This window comes from Lissotriton vulgaris, chromosome 2_1 (genome assembly GCF_964263255.1).
Source record: "Lissotriton vulgaris chromosome 2_1, aLisVul1.2, whole genome shotgun sequence".
Classification (NCBI taxonomy): Eukaryota; Metazoa; Chordata; class Amphibia; order Caudata; family Salamandridae; genus Lissotriton; species Lissotriton vulgaris.
The window spans coordinates 271,621,017-271,643,579 of record NC_141687.1 but is presented as its reverse complement, the minus strand read 5'-3'; the positions used below and the strand labels follow the sequence as shown (position 1 = coordinate 271,643,579).

General features: G+C 45.4%; 1 protein-coding gene across 2 annotated transcripts in view; it reads left to right on the top strand.

The window, feature by feature from the left end:
* The first annotated feature begins 864 nt into the window (after positions 1-864).
* The window catches only part of APPBP2 (amyloid beta precursor protein binding protein 2), a 296,134-nt gene continuing 274,435 nt past the window's right edge, over positions 865-22,563 (top strand). For both annotated transcript variants that reach the window (XR_015308361.1, XM_086954920.1), the window contains exon 1: positions 865-1,292. Coding sequence is in view for 1 of the 2 variants with exons in the window: in XM_086954920.1 (XP_086811046.1) it covers positions 1,155-1,292 (138 nt within the window). In the remaining variant the exon portion in view is untranslated. The remainder of the gene's footprint in view (positions 1,293-22,563) is intronic.

Here is a 22,563-nt window from a genome sequence, read left to right as displayed (position 1 = left end):
TGCGCCACCAAAAAAATCATGGAGCCAACCTCTGCCAATAATTCGTCATATGCATAATAAAGAGACTATGAACATGATTTAGAGGAGGGTGTCATGGAAAGAAAATACAGAAGTACTCATGGTGGCCCTGCCTCAATAAATGCTTTCCCTGATGGCTCTGTGACCTGATCCTCCATCTGCTGACTCAGCGCGTGCAGTGTCCTGCGAGTCGATGATGCATGCAAAACTGGCCACCCCAATTCTGACAGTCATGATGTGCGTCAATCAAAGACACGGTACTTCTTCTGACTTTCCATTTCGTTCGTCCTGTCCAAGATGGCGCGTTTAGTCGCAGGTTAAACCGGCATGTTGGTTGACAGGGAGCGGTGACTTTAATCACCAAGAGCCCTTTTGGTCTTTTACGAAGTGCGAGCTCTTTTGAAAGAGTACTAAGTAATTGCAAATGAAGAAAAAACAAAAACTCCATCAACACACTTTAGTGTAGTGAAAAGTGTTTTAAATCAACCGAGACAGTGAAAAATTATTTCTTACTGTGTCGCGACTTACATGTATTTTTGGATTCATTAACTAACTCATTTGGTGAGACAAGTCTTAAAAAGTCAATGTTGTATTGATAAAGGTACAATGAAACTGACATAAATATCAGAGGAGTCTGAATGTAGATATGTATGAATGTCACATACGGTGTTATTCTTGTACTAATGTGAGTGTTTCTTAAAAAACAACGTTTGGTGCACTTGGCACACGATAAACAATAACAAATGTTGGATACAAAACCTAATGTAAATGGTACTCTTCTGAAATGGCCTCTGCTTTTCTATAGTGAGTTTAACCTCTCTTGTCCGTCTACTATTTTTCGATCTTAGACTGTCGGTAGGCACCCCTTGCGCCATGACGTCACCCCTGCGAGACACGCAGATCTAGGGAAGGAAAAGAAAAAATAAAACGGGAAAATAAAGGGATGTCATAGCCCTCGCCCCCCTGAAGGTCCATTAAGGGGGGGCCTGGGAATCGACAACTTCGTGGGAAAGTAAAAAGAGGAGGACTCAAGGCACAACGTCATTATTTCAGTAGGGTTTGATAAAGAAGGTGCGCCTTCTGGAGGGGGGACCGGTGCGAAGCTGTAGGTTTGGGGTTCCCCATACCTGCTGAAGATGGCGGCACTTGAGCTGGAGTGGGTCCCCGAAACTTTGTATAACACTGCCATCTCAGCGGTGGTGGATAGTTATAGCCGGTCCCGCCGCGAGATCCGTTCCCTGCCTGAGAACATACAGTTCGACGTGTACTACAAGGTAAGGGCGGTGGCTTGTACTGACAGCTTGTTTATGTGGGTGCAGAGTGGTCAGTACGAGGAGGAGGGCTGACTGATACCCTCGTTAAGGGATTGAGTGACAGGCCTTGAGGCGGGTACGTAAATCTCGGTGAATGATTGACAGTTGACACCTGACAGGACCCGTGGACAAACTGACAGCTTCTCACTGTCTGACAAACGTTTGACGAGGCACACTGACAGGCAATACCAGACTAACTGACTAGCACTGATGTAAAATTGACAGCGAGTCGTGACTTAGCCACAACAGCTAGTTTGTTGACAGTCTTTGTAATGAGTGACCGGCAAATTGAGTGGTTTATGATCGGCATGAGCCAGAGGAAGGGGTGATTTACAGGAAGGGGCTCACATGCATGAGCCTGGTGAGTGGTTACTGATAGGAGCACCGAGGTGGGGCTGAGTTACTTATAGTGAAGCTGAGGCAATTTTTTGTGGAGTCGACAAAAGAAAGCAATTTTTGGCTACCAAATTCGGGAGCCTCCCGTCTGAATCGGTTCTAATGGCATGTATGCCCTTAAGGACCTAGCTGATCGGGCCTATTTTATTTATTTATTTATTTATTTTTTAAACTTGTAGGGCGCAAACAGCTACCCATAAAGGGTTTCCCGGCGCCTAGAACACAGCACAGAAGATAGAGAGCGTTCAGCTGAGGTCGTTCAAGATTATTGATCAAACAACCAGGTTTTTATTTCTTTTCTGAACCTGGAGTAACTCCCTTGCTTGCGTATATGGGGTGGTAGTGCGTTCCAGATGGATGGACCCTGGTGGGCGAAGGATCTCCCTCCCATCCTGGAGAGCTTGAATCTGGGCACACAGAAATTTGCTGCTGATTGTGACTGTAGGTTTCTTTTTGGGATGTAGGGATGAACTAATGCCTGAAGGTATTTGGGTGCAGTGCCTGCTTTGATTTTAAACATATAGTTTAGGGTCTTGAATCTAATGCGGTTTTCCACCCTAAGCCAGTGAAGTTCACGCAGGTAGGGGGACACGCAGGTGTTTTTTGGTATGTAACAAAGAAGTCGGGCAGCCGAGTTTTTTACAAGCTGTAGTCTCTTTATAACTGCTTTGTTTGCACCTAGGTACAGGATGTTCCCATAGTCAAGCCGAGATGTAACTAAGGCATTGACTACAGTTTTCTGCGTGGAGATGGGCAGCATCCATAGGAACTTTCTGAGCCATTTTAGGATGGTGAAACAGAGGCCAACTACTTTGCTGACCTGTTGCTTCATGGACAACGAATTGTCCAAAATTACCCCCAGATTCCTTGCATGGGTGACTGGTGTAGGAAGATTTCCCATCTGAGAAGGCCAGTGTGAAGCGTTCCAAAGATCTGGCTGCTTACCCAGGAGGAGAATCTCCGTCTTGTCTCCATTTAATTTCAACTGGTTTGTAGTCATCCAGTTGAAGATGTTCAGGAGACCTTGTTTGAGGAGGGATGGCGATGATGGATGGGATTCTGACAGCGAGAAGATAATCTGTGAATCATCTGCGTACGTCATAAGGGTAAGTCCTGATTTCTCCACTAGGTCCGCCAGATAAAGGTTGAAGAAAAGCGGGCTGAGGATAGAGCCCTGCGGTACTCCCATGAGGGGAGTTGACCGGTCCAGAGCACGCAACGGATGATGCTATTTGGAACGTCCGTTGGTCCAAAAAGGATCTAATCCATTGCAAGGCATCACCACGGATTCCGTTTTTTTCTAACGTGGTGAGCAGCCTTTTGTGCGACACAGTGTCAAAGGCTGCGCTTGGGTCGAGAAGAATAAGCGCAACCGTTTGACCGTCGTCGAGGAGTTTCCGAATGGTTTCTGAGACTCCCAGCAGAGCGGTTTCCGTGGAGAAGCCCGCTCGGAATCCTGACTGGGTTGGATGGAGAAGGGAGTTTTCTTCTGGCTCTTTTGAGCCTGGCCGACTAGCAGCTGTTGCGCAGATGTAGGGTTTCTGAGTCTGACTAGACTATTTAGAGGCAGGTGCATAATTGATAAGGAAACATGGGGCTACTCTGACATGATTTGGGGAGGTGAATAGAACTAAAAGTCTTCCTTGGCAGACTCCTCGAGTTACAACACCCTGTGACTCGGTGTTCCCAAGTCAAGATGCGCAACTGGGGGAGAAAGGCATTTCAGTGACCATATCCTTGGAATCCACTGCTACGCTGCTTGAGATCTAAGCCACTGTCGTCTGTTGAGGAAAAACATTTTGTTCACCAGAATCTTTAACTTGCAAAGAAACAAACACCAAACAGATGGACCAAAATACACTGTTCAGTTCGTCGTATTCTTATACAGTTTATGCTTATGAATACTCCTGTATACAAAAAAAAGCTTGGATAAAATGCTTGGTTTAATCTCAGATGTGTGTAATTACCCGGGACTGCATCCCAATCTATTGTTATTTTGCATATCATGCCATCTCAGCTTGGACCCAGCCATATAGAGCTAGTAGTGGAACCAAGCTATACGTGGCTGATGAGCTCTAAAAAGATCAACACCAGTCCTATGTTGCTTGTGTTCTGTTTCAGGTAGTACCTGGCCTGGCAGTTTGGGCTAGACTGTTCAATTGGAGCGGGGTCAAGACTGATTTGTATATGGCTGCATCGAAACTGCGATGGCATGGTGTGCAAAATACCAGCGACTGAAATTAATTTAAGCATTACATCCATCACGTTTTGTATACTTCAGTACAAATACTTGTGTGATATTAATTCATGATCCTCACAAATTGAGGGATAATTGGTGACTGGTATCAATACTGATGCTTACTGGTTGGTCTCGTCACTCATTTCTTTGTGCAGTAAACATGCTCAATACTATGAACTATTTTCAGTTATACAGCAATGGATTCATTGGTAAAGACTGTTTCTTTTATCAATATGGACCTTTTATCTACGTCAGTGTTTTTACTGATTTCACATTTTCAGTGGGACGTGGATGTATCAATTTTAGCAGTGAAACAGTAAAGGTTGTTCAGGTAAACTATGTGTGTCCATGTTATGCCTTATATTTTGAACAAACTGGTTGTTACTGCTGAGGATGTGTTTTGGACAGTGTTTCGTTGGTTGAACTGTTTAAGGACTTTAACTAAGCATTTACCTCTGTGGGTAAGTTTGTAGTTGAAATTTCCACTTGTCCTACATACATTTTGACTTCAAGCCACTAGCTGTGTAATGTAGAGAGAGTACTCTAACTGTGGTCTATCAAAACACACTGTGATGTTAGCTGGTCGCTTATTGGAAAATACTAATCAGAAAGTCTAGCATTAGTTATTGTGTGGTGCTTTTGTTTGTTTCGTAACCAGTTGGAGAATTTTAATATTTGTCTCTGCGCGTGATCAACAACGAATCTTCCTCCCAAATGCAAAATAAGTAATTACAAATGAGCAGCTTGCACTTAATAATACTCTCGACAGCGCCCTCATTGTTAAAAGTAAACCTATCGGATCTAGGAAGGAGGTATAATTATGATGTGCAAGAATAGTACTCTTCTACTCCCAGAACCCAGCTGCCTCTCCTATCACTAGTTGACAGTACGCTTGCCTTTGAGCCTGTACATTACTCTGCTGTATTTTGCCTAGATTTGTGCTAAACACACACATACCTACTTAAATTCATATGGATGCTCGCAGAGCCATCCAGTGTTGGATGACGGTGAGACAGTTGGAAATGCATAACTGAAGGTGGGGTGATAAAATAGGGCACACAAAAATTATAGTTCCCTCTTGATTGCCCTCTTATGTAGGAAGAGATTTGGTAAACTTATACTGACCCTCACCTGGACACTTGGCACCTTAATACATTAAAATTCTAGGCTGGACGAAAGACAACTAAATACTTAGTTTTTGTATTGTATTCTGTCATCATGAATTCTTTTTTTAATTCTTTTATTTATCACGTTTTTGTAGACCTGCAAGTTGAGTGGGCATATAAATTTATACATGACTGCAGACATAGATATACAAGTTAGGTGGGGACAGAAATACATCACATTGTCAGTTACGGTGACTGGGCCATCAAGATTCAATACAAGTCCGTCTGAAGCACAAATGCACAAGACAGTGGCTGAATATCTGCATTCATAACAAGCATTGGCACAGCCAATAGGCTTTGCCTCAGCGCTGTGCAGGCGAAACCTAAAAAACATTGCCAAAAACAAAATATTGTGCAGATGTGAAATCTATTGGCTTTGCCAATGCTTGTTTAATTAAGCAAAGACTTAGAACCTGAAACTACAACTGAATGAAACTTTTCTCAACAGGTGGGGCTCTGGCCGATCAGGAAGAAGAGAGTGATTTTTTTTGGTAGTGTATGTATAAGTAACACAGATTTTAGGGCACATGGTAAATGAGGATGCAAGCCGACCGTGCAAGCAGTTAAAAAAAGTTTAGGCACTATCATACAAAAATAGTTTCTGCCAAATCTTCCTCCGAATCCGAACGGTACTGTAATCTATTGTTATAGCATTTACTGCACATTATGGAAGGCTGAAGTGCTTTGCGACAAGTTCTTTGTCTTCACAAAACCTGTAGGTGGTCGTCCTTGTAAGCCTGCTGGTGTTTTAGGCTAGGTATCTCTGTCCAGACAGTGCAGTGCTTGACCAGATCCCACCCAGCAGCAGCATCAGCTATCAGCATCCTTACTTTAATATTACAGAATGCCTTGGAGTCAGGGGTTATATAACTCTTAATGAGCATATCGAAAGCTCTGTGTGTTGGTAAAGAAAGTCGGGTAAGACTGCTTGCAGATGCACTTGTATGGAATGCTTGTTCGGAAATGAAATTAAACAAGCATTTGCAATGCAATAGGTCTCGCAGCATTAAAGTTTGAGTTATTGGCATTGTGTATGACAATGCGTTGCATAACTTTTTTAGCAAACTTTGAAATGGTGAGCAGTGAGAGTGTGTGCAAGAGTATGCTGTTGCTCACAGCTGTTATTATTCACACAGCTTGCATCAGTCTGCTGGGTGGTCGGGTGATCGGACCACCCATCCTACTATGACAGCATCTTCCTATGCATCTGACTACCTCAAAACAATTACTGCTGGCAATAGCGATAAGTGGCTGGATACCAATACTGACGTAACAGTAACAGTACTTTGTCTTCGGTTCCTCTTTGAGAATGATCGGGTACCCATACCTGTGTGAAAGAGATCTCAAATGCTCTGCCTTGGGCATCCCAAGATTTTGGCGACCCAGTTCGTTTGACTTCATGGTTGAGCTACTTTTTTGTCTAAGCTTCATATGATTCCGCTGCCTGTCTTCACAGGAGAGGGCTGGTCTCGCTGATTTCTGTGCTCTGCCATTGCGTATTTACCTGCTTCTGTAGTGAGTAGGGTGAAGAATGGTGTGCACATGGCAGGGTCAGCACTGCGGTGGCATTTGTGCAAAGGAACTAACTATTGTGATGCGGCCAGAATAATTACCAGTGACTGAGATTAATGCAAGTATTCCATCCATCAGGAGCTAGTCAATTATTCCAATAAAACATAAATGTATTTCACAGTCAGGGATACTTCGGTACACAATTCAGGGTTATAGTCGCTTCCACAACGATTGCTTCACTGTACGATTGGTATGAGTCTGTGCACTTCTAATCCATCCTCGTTCTGAACTTAACGCCCTTTTAAGAGGAGAACCAGCATGGAGGTGGACGCAAGATTCGTGCCCAAGCGGCACCCGGCAGTGGATTATGCGGCACAAGCGTTCTCGCTTGCGATAGGTGACTTTGGAACGGCGGAGCAGAAACTTCAGTGTTTCAAGGTGTTGTGCGCACCTTCTCTGCCGAGCAGAAAATGTGCAGTGCTGCACGTTACCGAGACGCTGTTAGGTGCACCAGCATTTTGGCAGGTAAGGGAAACTGTGAAGCCACCAGAGATAGTGACCTGCACAAAGTCATACAATTTGTGCACGTAGAGGAGGCACGATTCTTACTCTGGTCTCCGGGTTCACTTAAGTTCCAAGGGCAAAAACAGAAACAGTGCTACAGAGTCAATTGGGGGTAACACTGAAAATACGTATGCTCGGGCATAATGCAGCTAATTACGATTTTTCAATGTGGATTTTATAAAAACCCATTTCTACCCCAGCGTCATCTCACATTTTTAAACAGATGAGTGTTACCTACCGGAGTTTGTTTTATCGACCTTAGAAGGATAAAAGACAAAGTGTACCGCCGGGGTGAAATCTGTGAACAGGTGAATTGGTTTGTGAGTCATATTCCGCATAGTTGGGTTGAAACGATGCACTCGGCACCTTGCAATGAACATCAAAATAAGGGCGACATAAAATGGTGAAAAAAACGTGACGATAACTGATAAATGTGCGCAATATGACAAATCAGAAATTCGCTAACCGTAGCATTCAGGAATACTGGGTTAGTTCCCAAGAAGACAAGGGGCAGCCGCAGCACGCACGTACACATACATGGCAATAGTATCTCCAGGAAGTAGCTAAAGAAACTTTCGTAGGCAAACATGTTCCTATCTCACCTTCTTCCTCGTCAAATCTCGCCTTTTCCAATATCGCTTAAAGGGCAAATAGAATGTTTGTTTCAGTTGCAAAAGCGGTCTCTTGGAGGGAGTGAATAGCGTTGTAAAACGTATGAGATGCTAGCAGACATGCCAACATTGACTAGGACAGGGACGTGGGAGATTTAAAACAAAAAAAACAAGACGTGCGCACGCAGTCATGAAAACGAAATCTAGCGTGGGGGTGGGACTTCCGTCTTGTGCGCAAAGCAGCGCCCACGGAGTGCCTGGCCCGAGGAGCAGTGGTGACGCGGGGCTCCCATGCCTGAGGGAGATCCCCGCGGATGCTACAGAACACCGGATTGGCGGTAAGTGGGACTGTATTCGGGAGCGGGGGGGTGCTTGTGTGTGTATGTGTGCACGCGTGTGTGTGTGTATGTGCGCTCGTGTGTGTGTGTCTCTGTGTGTGCGCATGCGTGTGTGGTGTTGGAGCTTCCCAGGAGACAGCAGCTGGCCACAGCGAGCGCGTTCGCGCGCACGTGGCCTGCGCCGATCGCCTTTTGCGAGTTGCGCGCGGCCAGGTGCTGTCTCCTAGGAAGCAGACCCAGCGACAATAGATCTCTGGCGAGACAGCGCTTACGCGCTGTTCAACGCCACGAGACCTAAAAAGTACCTTCAAAGCGAGTAGCCAGGGGAAGGAGTCTGACCAGTGGCCAGTGACTGGAAGCTGTACTTGACTTAAGCTCCACGCCACAGCATTGACAGAGAAGCAGAGCAGGAAATGAAAGCAGACAATGTGCTGGCTAATCTGAAGCACGTAATTAGAGTGACGTTGGAATCGATGAATGGTTAGTTCAGATAAGTTTTGGGTGGGTTGTTATCCTCAGTTAAGATGTTCTTTTTTTTAATACAAGAGATTTTGCAAGCACTTTAAAGGCGAAACCTAAAAAGGAATAGTTTCTTGTTACTTCTTGGGTCTTCCCATATCTTTGTCCATTGAGTTGGGAATTCTTTGCACACCATTATCGAGCAAGCTCCCTCCTTCCTCGACTACTCTCAGCAACAAGAGGCAGGAGCAGCGGCTGTCAATTAGCATGATTGATACCAATTCAGTTCTGGCTCACACTTGTGTCTTTCGCTAGATGCAGTGGTAGCAGTTTAATGTTCTCAATATCATGGAGACATAATAATGTTTTTGGATAGAAATGATAGGGTTAAGAATTGCAGGCACATGCCGTTTAGCCGCAACAACAGGCCTAGGGCACTAAATATGAGTTGGGATCGTGGAACGGCAACATCGTTTGGGATGCCCAGTAAAACACATTTGGGATCTACTGGGAGTGTGATCGCCAGGACTTAGCTGAGCTCCTCTTTGATCTCGGACTATTGTGCCTGAATATGGGGCCACCACCATATGGTGTGCATGAAGTCGCCTCTGACACCCTTACATCTAAGACACGTTGGGGCCTCTGCCCTACCTATTGTGTGGAGCCTATGTCAGCCGTAATATAAGTGTATATATATATGCAGGATTTTATACTGGGTTAGGCACGGTCAGGCTATAATGGCCACCACTCTGGGATGCATGAGGACTGCTCCCCAGTCAATTTTCTCCAGTTCTCCGACATAATGCTCCATAAGCCGACTAAGATTATCAGGCATATTATTGTTCAATGTCTTGTAGGTAAGGGCTCTTCTTGTAGCAGTTTCCCCTATAAGGGTGTATATTCTGGTATCTCAGTGCCAGCTAGCCCTTCTGCTAAACATGCATGCCTCAGTTGTGCGTATTTTAAAAACTGGACCTGTGTAATTTGTATTTTTTGCGAAATGTTGCTAGGGGTTTGAGCTCTCCGCATTCAGTGATACATTCATTAGTGGATATTCCTAACAGATCCCAAGCCCCAAAACCTTGTAGTTTACATATCTCTCTAATTCATGCCCCTTTCCAAAGTGATGTTTCTTTAGTGATTTTACCGGCTCACCCAATGGCTCTTGTCAACCGCTCGCATGCCTTCAGGATTACTTTTGTCACCGGAAGTAACCTGCGGATGTCTTTGCCGCCATAAAATTAGTGTGGGTGAATGCGCAGCTCCTGCTCCATCCTATTTGTGGGGTGGTCCTGTGATTCATGTAGCCAGTCGTTAATGGGGATTAGGTGCATTGCCCAATAGTAGTCCTCTATGTCGGGGAGGCCTATCCCTCTGTTATAGGGGTTGTGTGGTAAAGTCCTAAGTGCTATCTTGGGTGTTTCTCACATATCAGATACTGTTCATTCCGCTTCCTGTCGAGTGACTCTGTAGCAAAGGATGAGGGACTGTTTTAAGTCTTAGAAGTACTCAAACGTACCACTCAGTAAAGTCTTTCTATCATGATGCATTGTATACCGATAGCAATCGTTTAAAGTTTTTATTTTTTTCACTGCAGCAGGTTTTTAACAGAATATTTTAGTCAGACTTGAATTTCAAGCTAGACCTTTTGGCTTTGCCAGTCAGTGTTTTACTTATATGCTGATATTGAAGAAGAAAAAGGTAATGATGTCACTGTAAGCAACTCGGCATTTGAAGACTTGGAAACTTATTTTCGGCTTTTTAATGTTGATCTGAGTTGTAAGCAGAGGTCTGCATCAACCTATTAAACCGCAGAAGCAAAAGATTGTACTGTGCGAAAAAGCATTTTAGGAATGTTGACCATTTTATTACTTTCCAGAGAGAGCCTGCCCACTGGCCTCTGTATCAAACTGCAAACAAGCAGCATTGCTTATCGGATTACAGGAAAAGTTATCGGAAATATGAGTTGACGTGTTGGTAATGAAGATTAGGTAGAGGTTGTTCTGTATAAATTTCCGAAGTACTGGAATTCTAAATATTGTTATAATTTATATATTTGGCAACATTATTTAACAATCAAAGGATGTGTGTACATGTGGCTGGCTTGCACATGTTATGGATCATGCCATGCCATGTCATGTATGTTATGGTGTAAGTTTTTCTGGTGTAAGGTTTTCTGTAGCCTTTGTGTTGCCACAAGATCTCTCTAATGTGCTGAGAAGAGGTGAGAAAAGGTCTTTAAAGAGAAAAAACATACAGCTAAATGCTACAAATATTGTTCAGTTTGAAGGAGAGTGAAAAATAAAACATTTTATGTTTTATTGACTGTTTGTTGGGCGCTTGTGCTTCCCTAAGACCATTTCAGATCACTAAGGGATACTAGAAACTGATTACACGGTAAACCTGCAGAGCGGGTTTGGTGCTGAGGGTTACATTGCAATAATGAACTATTAGTGACACAAATGGAAAGAAGAATAATGTGATAACTTTTATTGAACATCAGGAAAGAGACTCCCAAGGGGAAGCTGTCAAATGGTTCCTTCCTAAGGATACTGCCACTTTCTTCCTGATTTGTGGTGTGAGTTTGATCACAATTCTCCCCTGCTAAGGAAGAGATTGGCTTGGCACACTCAAATCCTTATTAGCAGCAACGCTGGAAAGGGGCACTGCTGCACGAGAGAAGGACCATCGTCTGTTCAGTTGGAGTGAAGAATCTAGGGTCTATTTTGTTTCTCTAGTCAAAAACAATTCTTGCATAAATAGACATAATTTCTAGGCAAAGGAAACTGTTCCTTTAAACAGTGGAAGGGATATTTGTTCATGAACCCTTTTTAGACTTTAACTAATACTGTTTGTTGCGAGATATTTTGTTAGCATACAGTGGGCTTAGAGTCCACCCATTTTTTACCATTAAGTAGCCTCATTGACACTCATTTGATTACTTTGTATTTGAAGAAGAATTGTGTGGGGTTTAGTTCCCTTTTGTGAGTTTGCCCTGCTTTCTCTGCTCCTGTCTCCTTGTTGTTGTCTCGTTGTGCCCTTCTGTACCCCCCACACCCCACCATCCCCGTCTATATTGCTCTGTCTTTCATCTGGCCTTTCTCTCCCACCAGACCCCTGTTTTCTGACTTGTTCGGTCTCACCGTGTGCATCTCTGCCCCTCCCTTGTTGTTTCTATCACCAGTTTTGCTCTCCTACACCTCCTTGTTTTTACTATAGTCACTAGAGATGTGTGTTTTAATGCATCCTAAAAGGGTGAGATAAGTAGAACAATTGATATAAATTAAGGGACTCTGTCCTAATCTTCATATGCTACTAACCCAATTATCATATCAGCAAGCATACTTTGCCAAATATCTATTAAATTCAGGATGATACCATTTGATTATGATTAGCCCTAACTCAGAAATAAGTTATTTAAATACATAGTCATTACTATGCACTCCATGTAACCGATCTTTGGAAACAACGATTGAAAGTCCCAGGGTGCAAGGAAGGATGCCTATTTCTTCATATCTATACCAAATCAGTGAGAGATTCTATGTCCGGACTGGAGGCGAGGATTATGCCTTCTTTCTTCACTTTAATGAACAGCAGCGAAGATACAAGAAGACTACATTTCCCATGAAACAATGGGAAAAAAATGTAGTCAAACAAAACACATGGTAACAACCAATCACAGAACATATATCCAATGTCCAATCAGGGCTCAGGCATCCCACCGTAGTCCATCAACAGTGTCCCCTCTTCCTCTTTCTTCGCTGCTACGCAGCAAGTTAAGTACTCTTCAGTGTTTTCTGTCTAGTGCTTAGTTATTCAATTATGTTTATTTAACGGCGTGGCTTTGCGCCATAGATTTCACTGTGGTTGTGCTAATTATGCTGTCCTAGAGTAAGCTCTGCTTCACGCTGTGTTTCCGCATGTCTTTATTGCTGTTTATCCTTATTAGCGCTTTGTTCTAGGTCAGGCGCTGCTTTGCGCCGCATCGATAATGTCGCTTGTTCTCTGGCGGCTTGGTGCACTTTGATCTCAGCGCATGTGATTTTGTCTTTGGCAAGGTTTTGTTGCGCATTATCTGTCACAGCGCGTGGGCTGCGCTGTGAAGATTATAGCCGCGGGTACGGTCTCCCGTCCCTAAGCGGCTCTTCGCTGGTGTGGTTCTTGGCCTCCCGCCGCCAGAGGGCGTGGCAGGCAGAGCAGCACGGCGCCGTTTGAACTTTCTTGTGGAGTTTTTGCCAGTGCCCACTGTCTTGCTTTGGCCCACGATTTTCTGTTGAAGGCCGAGCTGTATGCTACTGAATTACGCCTGTAAGGTCTTGTAAATCACAAGGGCACTGTGAGGGACATTACCCAGACCTATTACCCTGTACAAGGGGTTTGTTTGATTTTTTTTGACCAGCGCTCCTCCTGGGCTTAGAACCTTGTATAATTCTGTGGTTTATCCGCATACATTTATATATATTTCGGCTGTCACCCAGCCTGTTAAAACGTTACCTTGCGAGGCCAGTGTTAGTCACTTCCTTTCTTGGCACCACAACGCTTACCCGAGTCTCATTAAGGAATACTATGAGGATGACTATCAAGAGGAGGAGGACCCCCTGGCGGACATGCCATGGGGGGATGCTTTCTATGAGGCGGTGGATACCTCCATTTATAAAGCTGGTGACAAGGCTATCTCCGCTCCCGAAGATAGACTTTCACACCAGATAGAGCAAGCCTTTGCCAAGATTTCCCAACAGATTTCTCCCCCTGTTCCCCAGGTTCCGTCTACCCCTCACCAAGACCCTCTTAGCCCCCCACCACCTGAACGGTCCCGTGAGACGGGCGTGGATGTAGATGCTTTCGACCGCCTTAGGCAGGCCTTTATGGCTAGTTGCCCAGTGGTTCCGGCTAAGGTTTCTCCTGTCCCAAACACAGGTTCCCCGTCAAGTCATGCCTCCCTTCCTGCTGTCCTAGCCCCTCAGTCTCTTCCCAGGACATCGCAGGACCCCCCCCAAGTACCGCGGACATGCTGGACCCCAATGACCTAGTCCACCCGCGTTCATCTGAATGGACCCCTGCAGATAAAGTAGCTGCTTATGTGGCGTCCCACATATGGCGTCCTCTGGAGAAAGAGGCTCTCAACTGCTTACGGGGAGAATGCCCCCGCCCCACTTTGGATGGTAAGGTGGCCCTGACGCCCGATATGGACCCGCACATGGGCACTTTCCTTCAGAAATTTATAAGGGACCCCAAAAAGGGGATAGATAGATTTTGGAGGGCCTGTCAGGATAAACTCTTGGACGCCCTGGGCCCCATTACCAAGATTCTTGATATGGCAGAGGAAGCGAAGGAGTCAGGCTCTATCATTTCTCCCGAGACCCTTTCAGGCTGGGCACAACGAGTTGTCATATTTATGGGAAATACAAATTGTGCTCTTTTCACGGAGCGATGCCGGTCCCTTCTCATTAAAATTGACCAGAAGCTGGGGGACCTGGCAGATTCGGAGGCGGGCGCTGTCGCCCAAGGAGGCTTCTTTGGCGAGCCCTTCGTGAAGGAGCTCGGTAAATTTATGAACACCTTTACATCACTAGACTGGGCTCAGTCCACCATCAAAATAGGTGTTTCCCCATGTTTTTCGCGGGGCCGGCCGAGGTAGGGGCCGCTCAGCCGGTCGCCAGGAAAGCCAGAACAACCAAAGAGGCTCCCACCAGTACCAGGACCAATCCAGGTTCGGCAACTTCTACCCCACAAGAGGAAGGAGAGGTAAAGGGAGAGGATATCATGGAGGAGCTGCAGCCTCTAGCCCATGTGAGAGTTCTCCCTTCTTCCCCTTAAGGCGTAGGCGGGTCGATTAGCTCAGTATTTTCAGACTCGGTTGACCATCACACGAGGTGCGTGAGTTCTGCAAACAGTGAGGGGTTTTCACATAGAATTTGAGGGGTCCCCGATGCAATCCTATCCAGTTTTCGGACCAGGACGCCCGCCTAGTGGATGAAGAGGTCTCGTCTCTGCTCAGGAAGGGCTCTGTAGCCCTCACTACTCAGCATCCCTTGGGCTTTTTGAGCAATATTTTCTTGGTCGACAAAACCGATGGGGTCAAACGACCAGTGATCAATTTGAGCAATTTCAATCAATGGCTGGTTTACCGCCATTTCATAATGTAGGGAATCCTTCTCCTCCGGGACGTCCTCCGGCCATCGGATTGGATCGTTCAGTTGACTTTAAGGATGCGTACTTGGTGGTGCCAATTTTCCTGCCACATCGGCGTTTTCTCCAATTCCACTGGGGTCAGCACACTTACGAGTTCACGTCCCTTCCATTCAGCCTGTCTTCGGCCCCATGGTGTTTCACCAAGGCTCTCAAGCCTGTGGTGGAGTTCCTACGGTCCAGGGGGGTTCGAATGATAGTATACCTCAACGACCTACTCCTGATGGCGACTTGTCCCAAGCGCCTGTCTCAGCATCTGCAGACGGCGGTATCCCTCCTTCAAAACCTGGGGTTTGTAATCAACGAAAAGAAATCCCTGTTGCAGCCCGTCCAGAGCATTACATTCTTGGGAATCATCCTAGACTCCACGGTCTCCACACTTAGCCTTCCGGGCAGGAAGGTGGCCAAAATTTGTCACGAACTGCGTCAGGTTCTCACCAGGCACAAGATCTCCCTTCGCCAGCTTGCTCGGGTGGTAGGCCTGTTGTCCTCTTCCATCCAGGCCATTTTCCCGGGCCCGCTCCACTACAGGGCCCTACAACGGCTCAAAGGGTTCTTCCTGCGCGAGGGGTATCCTTATTCTTACATGGTTTGTTTGTCCATCGAGGCGAGGTCCGAGATTCAGTAGTGGTTGGACCACATGGAAGCTTGGATGAGCAATCTTCGGTTCCCCTCCGGACATTGTGATAGTTGGATGCCAGCCGGCTCGGTTGGGGTGCCAGATGCAGAGATCTCTCTATAGGAGGGTTGTGGTCACCCAACGAACAAAAATTACACATAAACTGTTTGGAGCTTCTGGCGGGGTCCTTTGCGGTACGTTGTTGGACGAAAGACTCAGTGCGGTTGTGTGTGCTTCTGAAGATGGACAACATCTCTGCAGTCCGCTACGTGAATCATCTAGGGGTCACGAAGTCAAAGGCCCTGTCGGATCTGGCGGCAAGCTTCTGGCAGTATTGCCTCGAGAACCAAGTCTTCATCACGGCGGAGTATCTCCCGGGCGGGGACAATCTGGAAGCCGATTTCCATTCTTGCCATTTTCGCGATTCCAGTCTCTGGTGTCTAGATCCGTTGATCTTCGTGAGGCTGAGCGGCCTTCGGGCCCGTTTTCAGCTGCCCTGTTTGCGTCCAGGCTGGATCATCAGATTCTGTGTTTCTTCAGCTGGCAGCTGGACCCGCTGGCAGTTGCCACGGACGTGTTCCTCCAGGATTGGAGTGCGGAGCAGGGCTATGCTTTCCCGCCCTTTGCAATGATTACGAGGGTGACTGCGCAAGTTCGCAGGCAAGCAGCAGATCTGGTGGTAGTCACCCCGTTGTGGAGGTCCCCAGTGTGGTTTCCAGTTCTTCTGGAACTTTCTTGGGATTTTCCAATCCTACTCCCCCAGTTTCCGACTCTCCTGGTGAGTCCGGACTGGGCTTCTCATCCGCTGGTGGTCAGCAACTCTCTGAGACTCATGGCGTGGCGGATTTCAGGAGCAGATGGGAAGCCTCTGGTCTTTCGCGAGAAGCGGAGTCCTTTATCTCCAAGGCATGGGCAGACAGTACGGTAAAAAGGTACAGATCCGCATGGAACAGATGGACCCGTTGGTGTATGTGACAGGGTCTCGATCCCTTGGTCGCGGAAGTGGTTCTCATGGTGAATTTCTTGGCTCAGCTGGCCTCAGACAGCCTATCTTATCGGTCGGTTAATACCTTCCAGTCGGCGGTGTCTTCTGGCCACGTCCCTGTGGATGGCTCCCCTGTGGGCGAGCATCCTCTGGTTTGTCGTCTGATAAGGGGCAAACACCTCTTCCTTTCTCCGGAGCTATGCTACTCCGCTCTATGGGATATTAATCAAGTTCTCAACTTATTTCTATCCTGGCAACAGAATAGGTACCTCTCCAGGAAGGAGTTGTCCGCGAAATTGGCCATGCTTCTGTGCCTCATTTCTTGTACAAGAGTGTCAGACGTTCGGGCGTTAGACATTTCTAACTAAATTTTTACTCCAGATGGTGTTACGTTTACTTTGCTTCGGCGCACTAAATGCCATACTAGATCTATTTCCTATCCTGAGTTCGGATTCCCCGAAGATTTGTGTGGTCCGTTGCCTCAAAGCTTATGAGGAAATGACGGCGGAGTTCCGTCCTCCTGGAGAAAGGCAACTCCGCATTTTGCTTCGGAAACCCTTTAAGGCGGTTTCCTCACCCACCATTGCTAGATGGGTTCGGTGGGTGATGCAGGAAGCTGGCATTAGCCGTAACCAGTTTGGGGCTCACTCCGCGAGAGGAGCCATGGCCTCGAAGGCTTTCAGTCTAGGGGATTGTTTGGAGGATATCCTCAACGCTGCAGACTGGTCCTCAGATTCCACGTTCAAGAGGTTTTATTTTAAACCAATCTTGAACATGGCTCATTTGGTTGTGGGCAAGCTTTAAACAAGCATAATCCTCGCTTCAGTCCTGACATAGAATGAAAAATTTCCTAGCTAACGTAACAGAAAGTTTCAATTCTATTAAGGACTCAAGGCGAGGATTATCCCGCCCTTTCTCTCCTGGAGGAAATCCCTCCCCGTATGACAGTAAGTAATATGATTCATTCATCTGTTGAGATTTTGGCTTATTGTGCACTGTTGGATTTGCATGTGATGGCTTTTCAGTGCTCCTCTGATGATTTGTTTTCCTTGTCCTCAGACTCGGACTCCAACAAACAGGATTCCTGAGGAGCGAGGAGAAGCTGCCTACGCGCTCCGAAAGAGGAAGAGGGGACACTGTTGATGGACTATGGTGGGCTGCCTGTGCCCTGATTGGACATTGGATATATGTTCTGTGATTGGTTGTTTCCATGCGTTTTGTTTGACTACATTTTTTTCCCATTGTTTCATGGGAAATGTAGTCTTCTTGTATCTTCGCTGCTGTTCATTAAAGTGAAGAAAGAAGGCATAATCCTCACCTCCGTGTTCTTAATAGAATTGAAACTTTCCGTTACGTTAACTAGGACATTTTTCATTCCCTAGCATAAAATGCCTCTCCCTGAATTGACGTGTCCTGAGAACTTTACCATAAAGTTTATATTGCTGTAATGTGCAAGTCACTTTGGCATCAACTCACCAAAGGCTTGAGATTTTTTTTTAATTGGTGTCACCTGCCGAACATGCATCCAATTGTGTGATTTCCCTAGATGTTATATTTAAACTTCACTCTTCCATTTAAAATATAATTGCTCATTATTTTAGTAGTGAACTTTAGAATAGCAAATCCGCCCGCTAGTGACCAACTCTTATGTACAGTCTAATTAAGAGGAATCTTCAAAGTGCCAAAGCTTTTACTCATTTCAAAACTGGCTCTTTACTGCAAGGAGGATTGTCTTTGATACGATGAACCTGCCATTGTTTTTAACTTCTCAAAGTTCGGTTTAGAAGTGCTCAGGCAATATATGTCTCACTGGGCTCAGTACCCCTAGCTTCAATGCACCTCTGGGACTGGAGTGTCTGGAAATATCTAAGATTGAGGAGAGGGAGTCTCTCATAAAAGTAACCATTAAATTGAAAGAGATTGAGATTGAGCTCCTTTTATAGATGTTTCTTTAACATGCTTACCCCTCTTCGTTTTGTAATCATATTGTAATCCGTTGCCAACCTTTGTATCCTGATCTGCTTTCTTTCACAGTACCCTCCCCCCTTTCAAAATGACTGTTTCAGTTGTACCTTGCCAGCCAGCCTTGATGCCCTTTCTCACAGATATGATAATCCACTCCACAGGTGTCACATATGGATAAAGTAGGAACTTTCGAATCCCCTACATGTTTTCATTGGTGGGTTCCTACTCCTCTCTTGTTCCGTGGACAAGTCACACTGTTGCCTCTGCCATTTGAGCTTCAAATTACCCCAATCATCTCCACTGTGGTGTTTAACAAGATGCATTAATCCTCTAAAGTTAAAACCCTTCTCTCTGGATTGCATCACTGAATAAGCTTCCACAGGTTATTAGAATGGGAAGTTGTTCAAATCCCATAAGTCCAAACTTCTCTTGTCCTGGCTTTTACTGGTGGGATCCTCCTTTGTGGCTTGTTTGTTCAGTTTGAAGAACTTATTATTTTCTTCCACTTGATTTTGCTGAAGCATCTCAGTCCCATAGACTCCTGGGATACCAGATACCTTCATGGATCAGTAGTTGAGCCTTTTAGGATCTCCTTCCCTTTAGGAATAGGCTATACTAGCAGTTACTAGAATTCTGGAAGGTTATTATTTTCTCGACCCTACCTTTATCTAGGTTATTCTAAAGGTTCTTCATTTGTCCTGTGAACAGAATTGGGTAATCCACCCTGATAGTGAACTTCACATTCCGGGGGCAGTCCATCAAGATGGATAATTTGGAACCATCATAAATAGGCTATTTCCTAGTTGTTCATACTTTGGTGGCCTTCAGAGAATAGGCTTTGTTAAAATTGATGTTGATGGCCATATTGTTAAAACAAGATGAGTAGATGAACGTATTCACAGAAGTAGTAAAGGTTTACCTCCTCAATAACCGGCCAAGAGGTCTTGTGGCAGTGGAAATAAACCAACATTGTAGCTACTAAGATTTGAGTGAAGGTTAACATTCTGGAATTTGGGATTCACTGACTAATAAATGTGAAAGAAAAATTCACTCAACATTAATAATGGCTAGGACTGTGCCAAACTGGGAAGTTGCCATTGTGCCGTCCAGTAGGAGATCCACATCCTGACACAACTAGAATGTAGCAATGGGTCATACCAAATGAAATCCACTGGGTGTTAGAACATGTTAGCCTGCATCGTTGCTCCAGAAGCCCCTAATGTCTGGTAGATTACAGGTCCCTGGTTCCTTCAAACCAGAAGCGCGAAGTGTGCCAAATGCCCATATTGCACAGTGGCTGTTCAGACAAGGAAGGGAAACAACAATGGGTTTAGTGAAAAGAGTACACAACCAACAATTATCAATAGGTAAAGGCATTCATTTAGTTTGTTTAATTATCAAATATATGATTTCTCAAGCATAGTTTAAATACCAATCAATCTGTGATATTAGCCCTAAGGTGAGCTCAAGAATACAATATATTTAATTCTTCAAAATTGTGTTTGGGACTAAAGTGATCACAGTGCATATAAAATTAAAAGCAGAAGAGAAGTATGTATAGCAATCAATCAATATACTTCATTTCGACATCTTGTGTCATATAAGCGGAGATACAGCCAGGCATAAAATGGTGTTAAAAGAATAATTTTTTTTTTAAAAAACATACGGTTTTTGAGGCGCATATCACAGGATATACATAGACTCTTCCTGGTGCTGAGAATAGATATTTACAACAGAGACTATTTGAATATTAGTCGAAATGCAGTCCCTCGTACAGTATCCGCTCGGGTTACTCGCTGCTAGTGCGGAGACTGGCAAGAAATGAGGATGAATCTAACGTTTGTGTCTTAAGACAGCCCGCCTGTCATAATCAAATTAAAAACAGTTTGTCTTACAAAAAGCGTTTTTTGGAATAAAAGGTCACATTCATAAAAGCAGCAATTGAGATATTACAAAAGTTAAAATGTGTTACAAAGAAAAAATGCCTAACAATCATATGTTAGGATATTCGCCCTATACACCCTTCTATTTTAAAACTGCATAATGGGTTCAGCCTAGCTGCTGTGGACAGTGAAGTGCTTGTGCATTGTCTCAGCAAGTGATGATTCTGTGAGGGAAAGTGTCTAATGCCCATAGCCAGTTAGGTGCTGAGGTCCGACCCGCTGCATTCTGCAGTGCTTCCCTCTTGGACCTTTCTCCTGATTGCCCACATACAGCCCAAGAACTTAGCTGCTGCACAAACAAACAGAGGTCTAGTGTTCGACCTAAAGATACGCAATGCATCCCGGTAGTTCCATGTGCCCATTTGCTGACAAATGGGTTTTATCCATTTGGATCTTGGGCGTGCATAGGCTGGACATCCGCACAGCACGTGGGCAATGGACTCCGCGGGTACCTTGCATCCTGGGCTTTTGCTGGGGCTCGGTTCACTAGTGTGCCACTTAGCTGATGTTTCGTTGACAGGCAGGGTACCAAACCTGAGTTGTATGTAAAGTTTCGTATCTTGGGGAACCTGGATTATGTCTAGGTAAGGTTCTAAGAATCTGACCTGCTTGTGCATTAAAACTTCGATGGTAAGTTTCCCCCGGTCAGACCTAATGGTGTCTTGTTGCGCAACCCAATCCCAGTTTTGGCACTTCAATGTATCTTTTTAGTTCTCGGCTAGCGACGCAGCGCATGAGCTGCTCGCCTTGGCGTGATCTATTGTTGTGGGTTTTGCTTTCGAAGGGGGACAGCAGATGTTCACGCTCACGGCGTCTCTTGTCTCCTCTCTGTCGCTCTCAGCTTGTGCCCGGATAGCAGATGTGCACGCTCACAGCAATCACTGCAACAACCAGGGCACGGCAGCAGCGGAGCCCCGTCATGGAACACATCAGGACCACCATGCTACCGAAGCAGCAACCACCCGTAATGTACATGACCAACTGACTGCTGCTGCACAACACCTGAACACCTCGCGCTCCTCTCACTCCCCTACCACCGATTCCTTCAACGATGGGCTTCCTTCAGCATCTATTGTGTCACACCAGGCCCCAATATTCTCCCCTGTAGCACCTCTACACATTCCACCAGTCTGCCCAGGATTAAACCATGTTGATCAAAACCCCAACCTCCCCACCCCTCTAAGGTCTATTTATTCGACCAAAGCTCTGCACTGCATCTGTGTCCATGCCTCAAAGCTTTTATCTGCCACATAAAATGTGCCTCCCCTGCTGCACAACTCCCATCATCTGGTTATGCTAAACGTGACTCGCCAAACGCGCACAAAATCTGTGAACGTCCTGGCCGTGTGTAACTCGAGCGAGCTCTGCAAGTCGTGTGTGCCACGTTTCATCAGTGATGTCATGAGTGATGTCACTGACCATGTCATGAGTGATGTAATATGTGACGTCATCAGCAGTGCATTGCACACGCAAGTTATAGTGAGTCCAACTAACTATAACGTGGGAATTTCAATGGTTTTATGCGAGTAAAACTTCCTGCTAACTATAACTGGTGTGAAACCTATGGTTTTTTCAGTGAATATATATATATATATATATATATATATATATATAATACACATATATACAAACATATATTTGATGTTTTAATAATGTACTTTTACAATGTATATGACTTTACCACACATGCATTTGCGTTATAATGGCATGCGTGATAAAGTCATATGCGTTGTAAAAGTTTTAGAAATGATGTCTTTGCGGAGTAATAGTCCCGCGTTATAAAAGTAGCGGAGTGATGGTATGCGGGATGTTGGTTTGCGGAATATCATCACATATTCCCGGGGGAGGGATAGTCCCTTTCTTGCTATTTCAGTGGAGGCGGGCCTTGTGTCCGGATGTGCGTGGCGCGAGGCCTGTGCGCAACAGAAGTGGAAAATCTCCAGTGTGCGCTTCAGGTGTCACCGGAAGTTAAGGCGAGATTACATTTCCTGCACAATGGCCCCTGTTTTCGTTTTTTCCGGCCCTTTGGAATAGCGCCATGCCTGACCTCCATACAGTAAAGCAGGTGCACGTCACTGGGAGCGCGGGGCAAGCACACCCGGAGCTGGAATGTACAGAACCTGGGAAAAAAAACAATGAAATATTGGGCACAACGCTCGCTTTTTTTTCCCCGTAATCCCGCGCCCCGCACACGCCCCCAGCACACGATATGAGACATGGCATGAAGGGCGGAACGTACCACACGC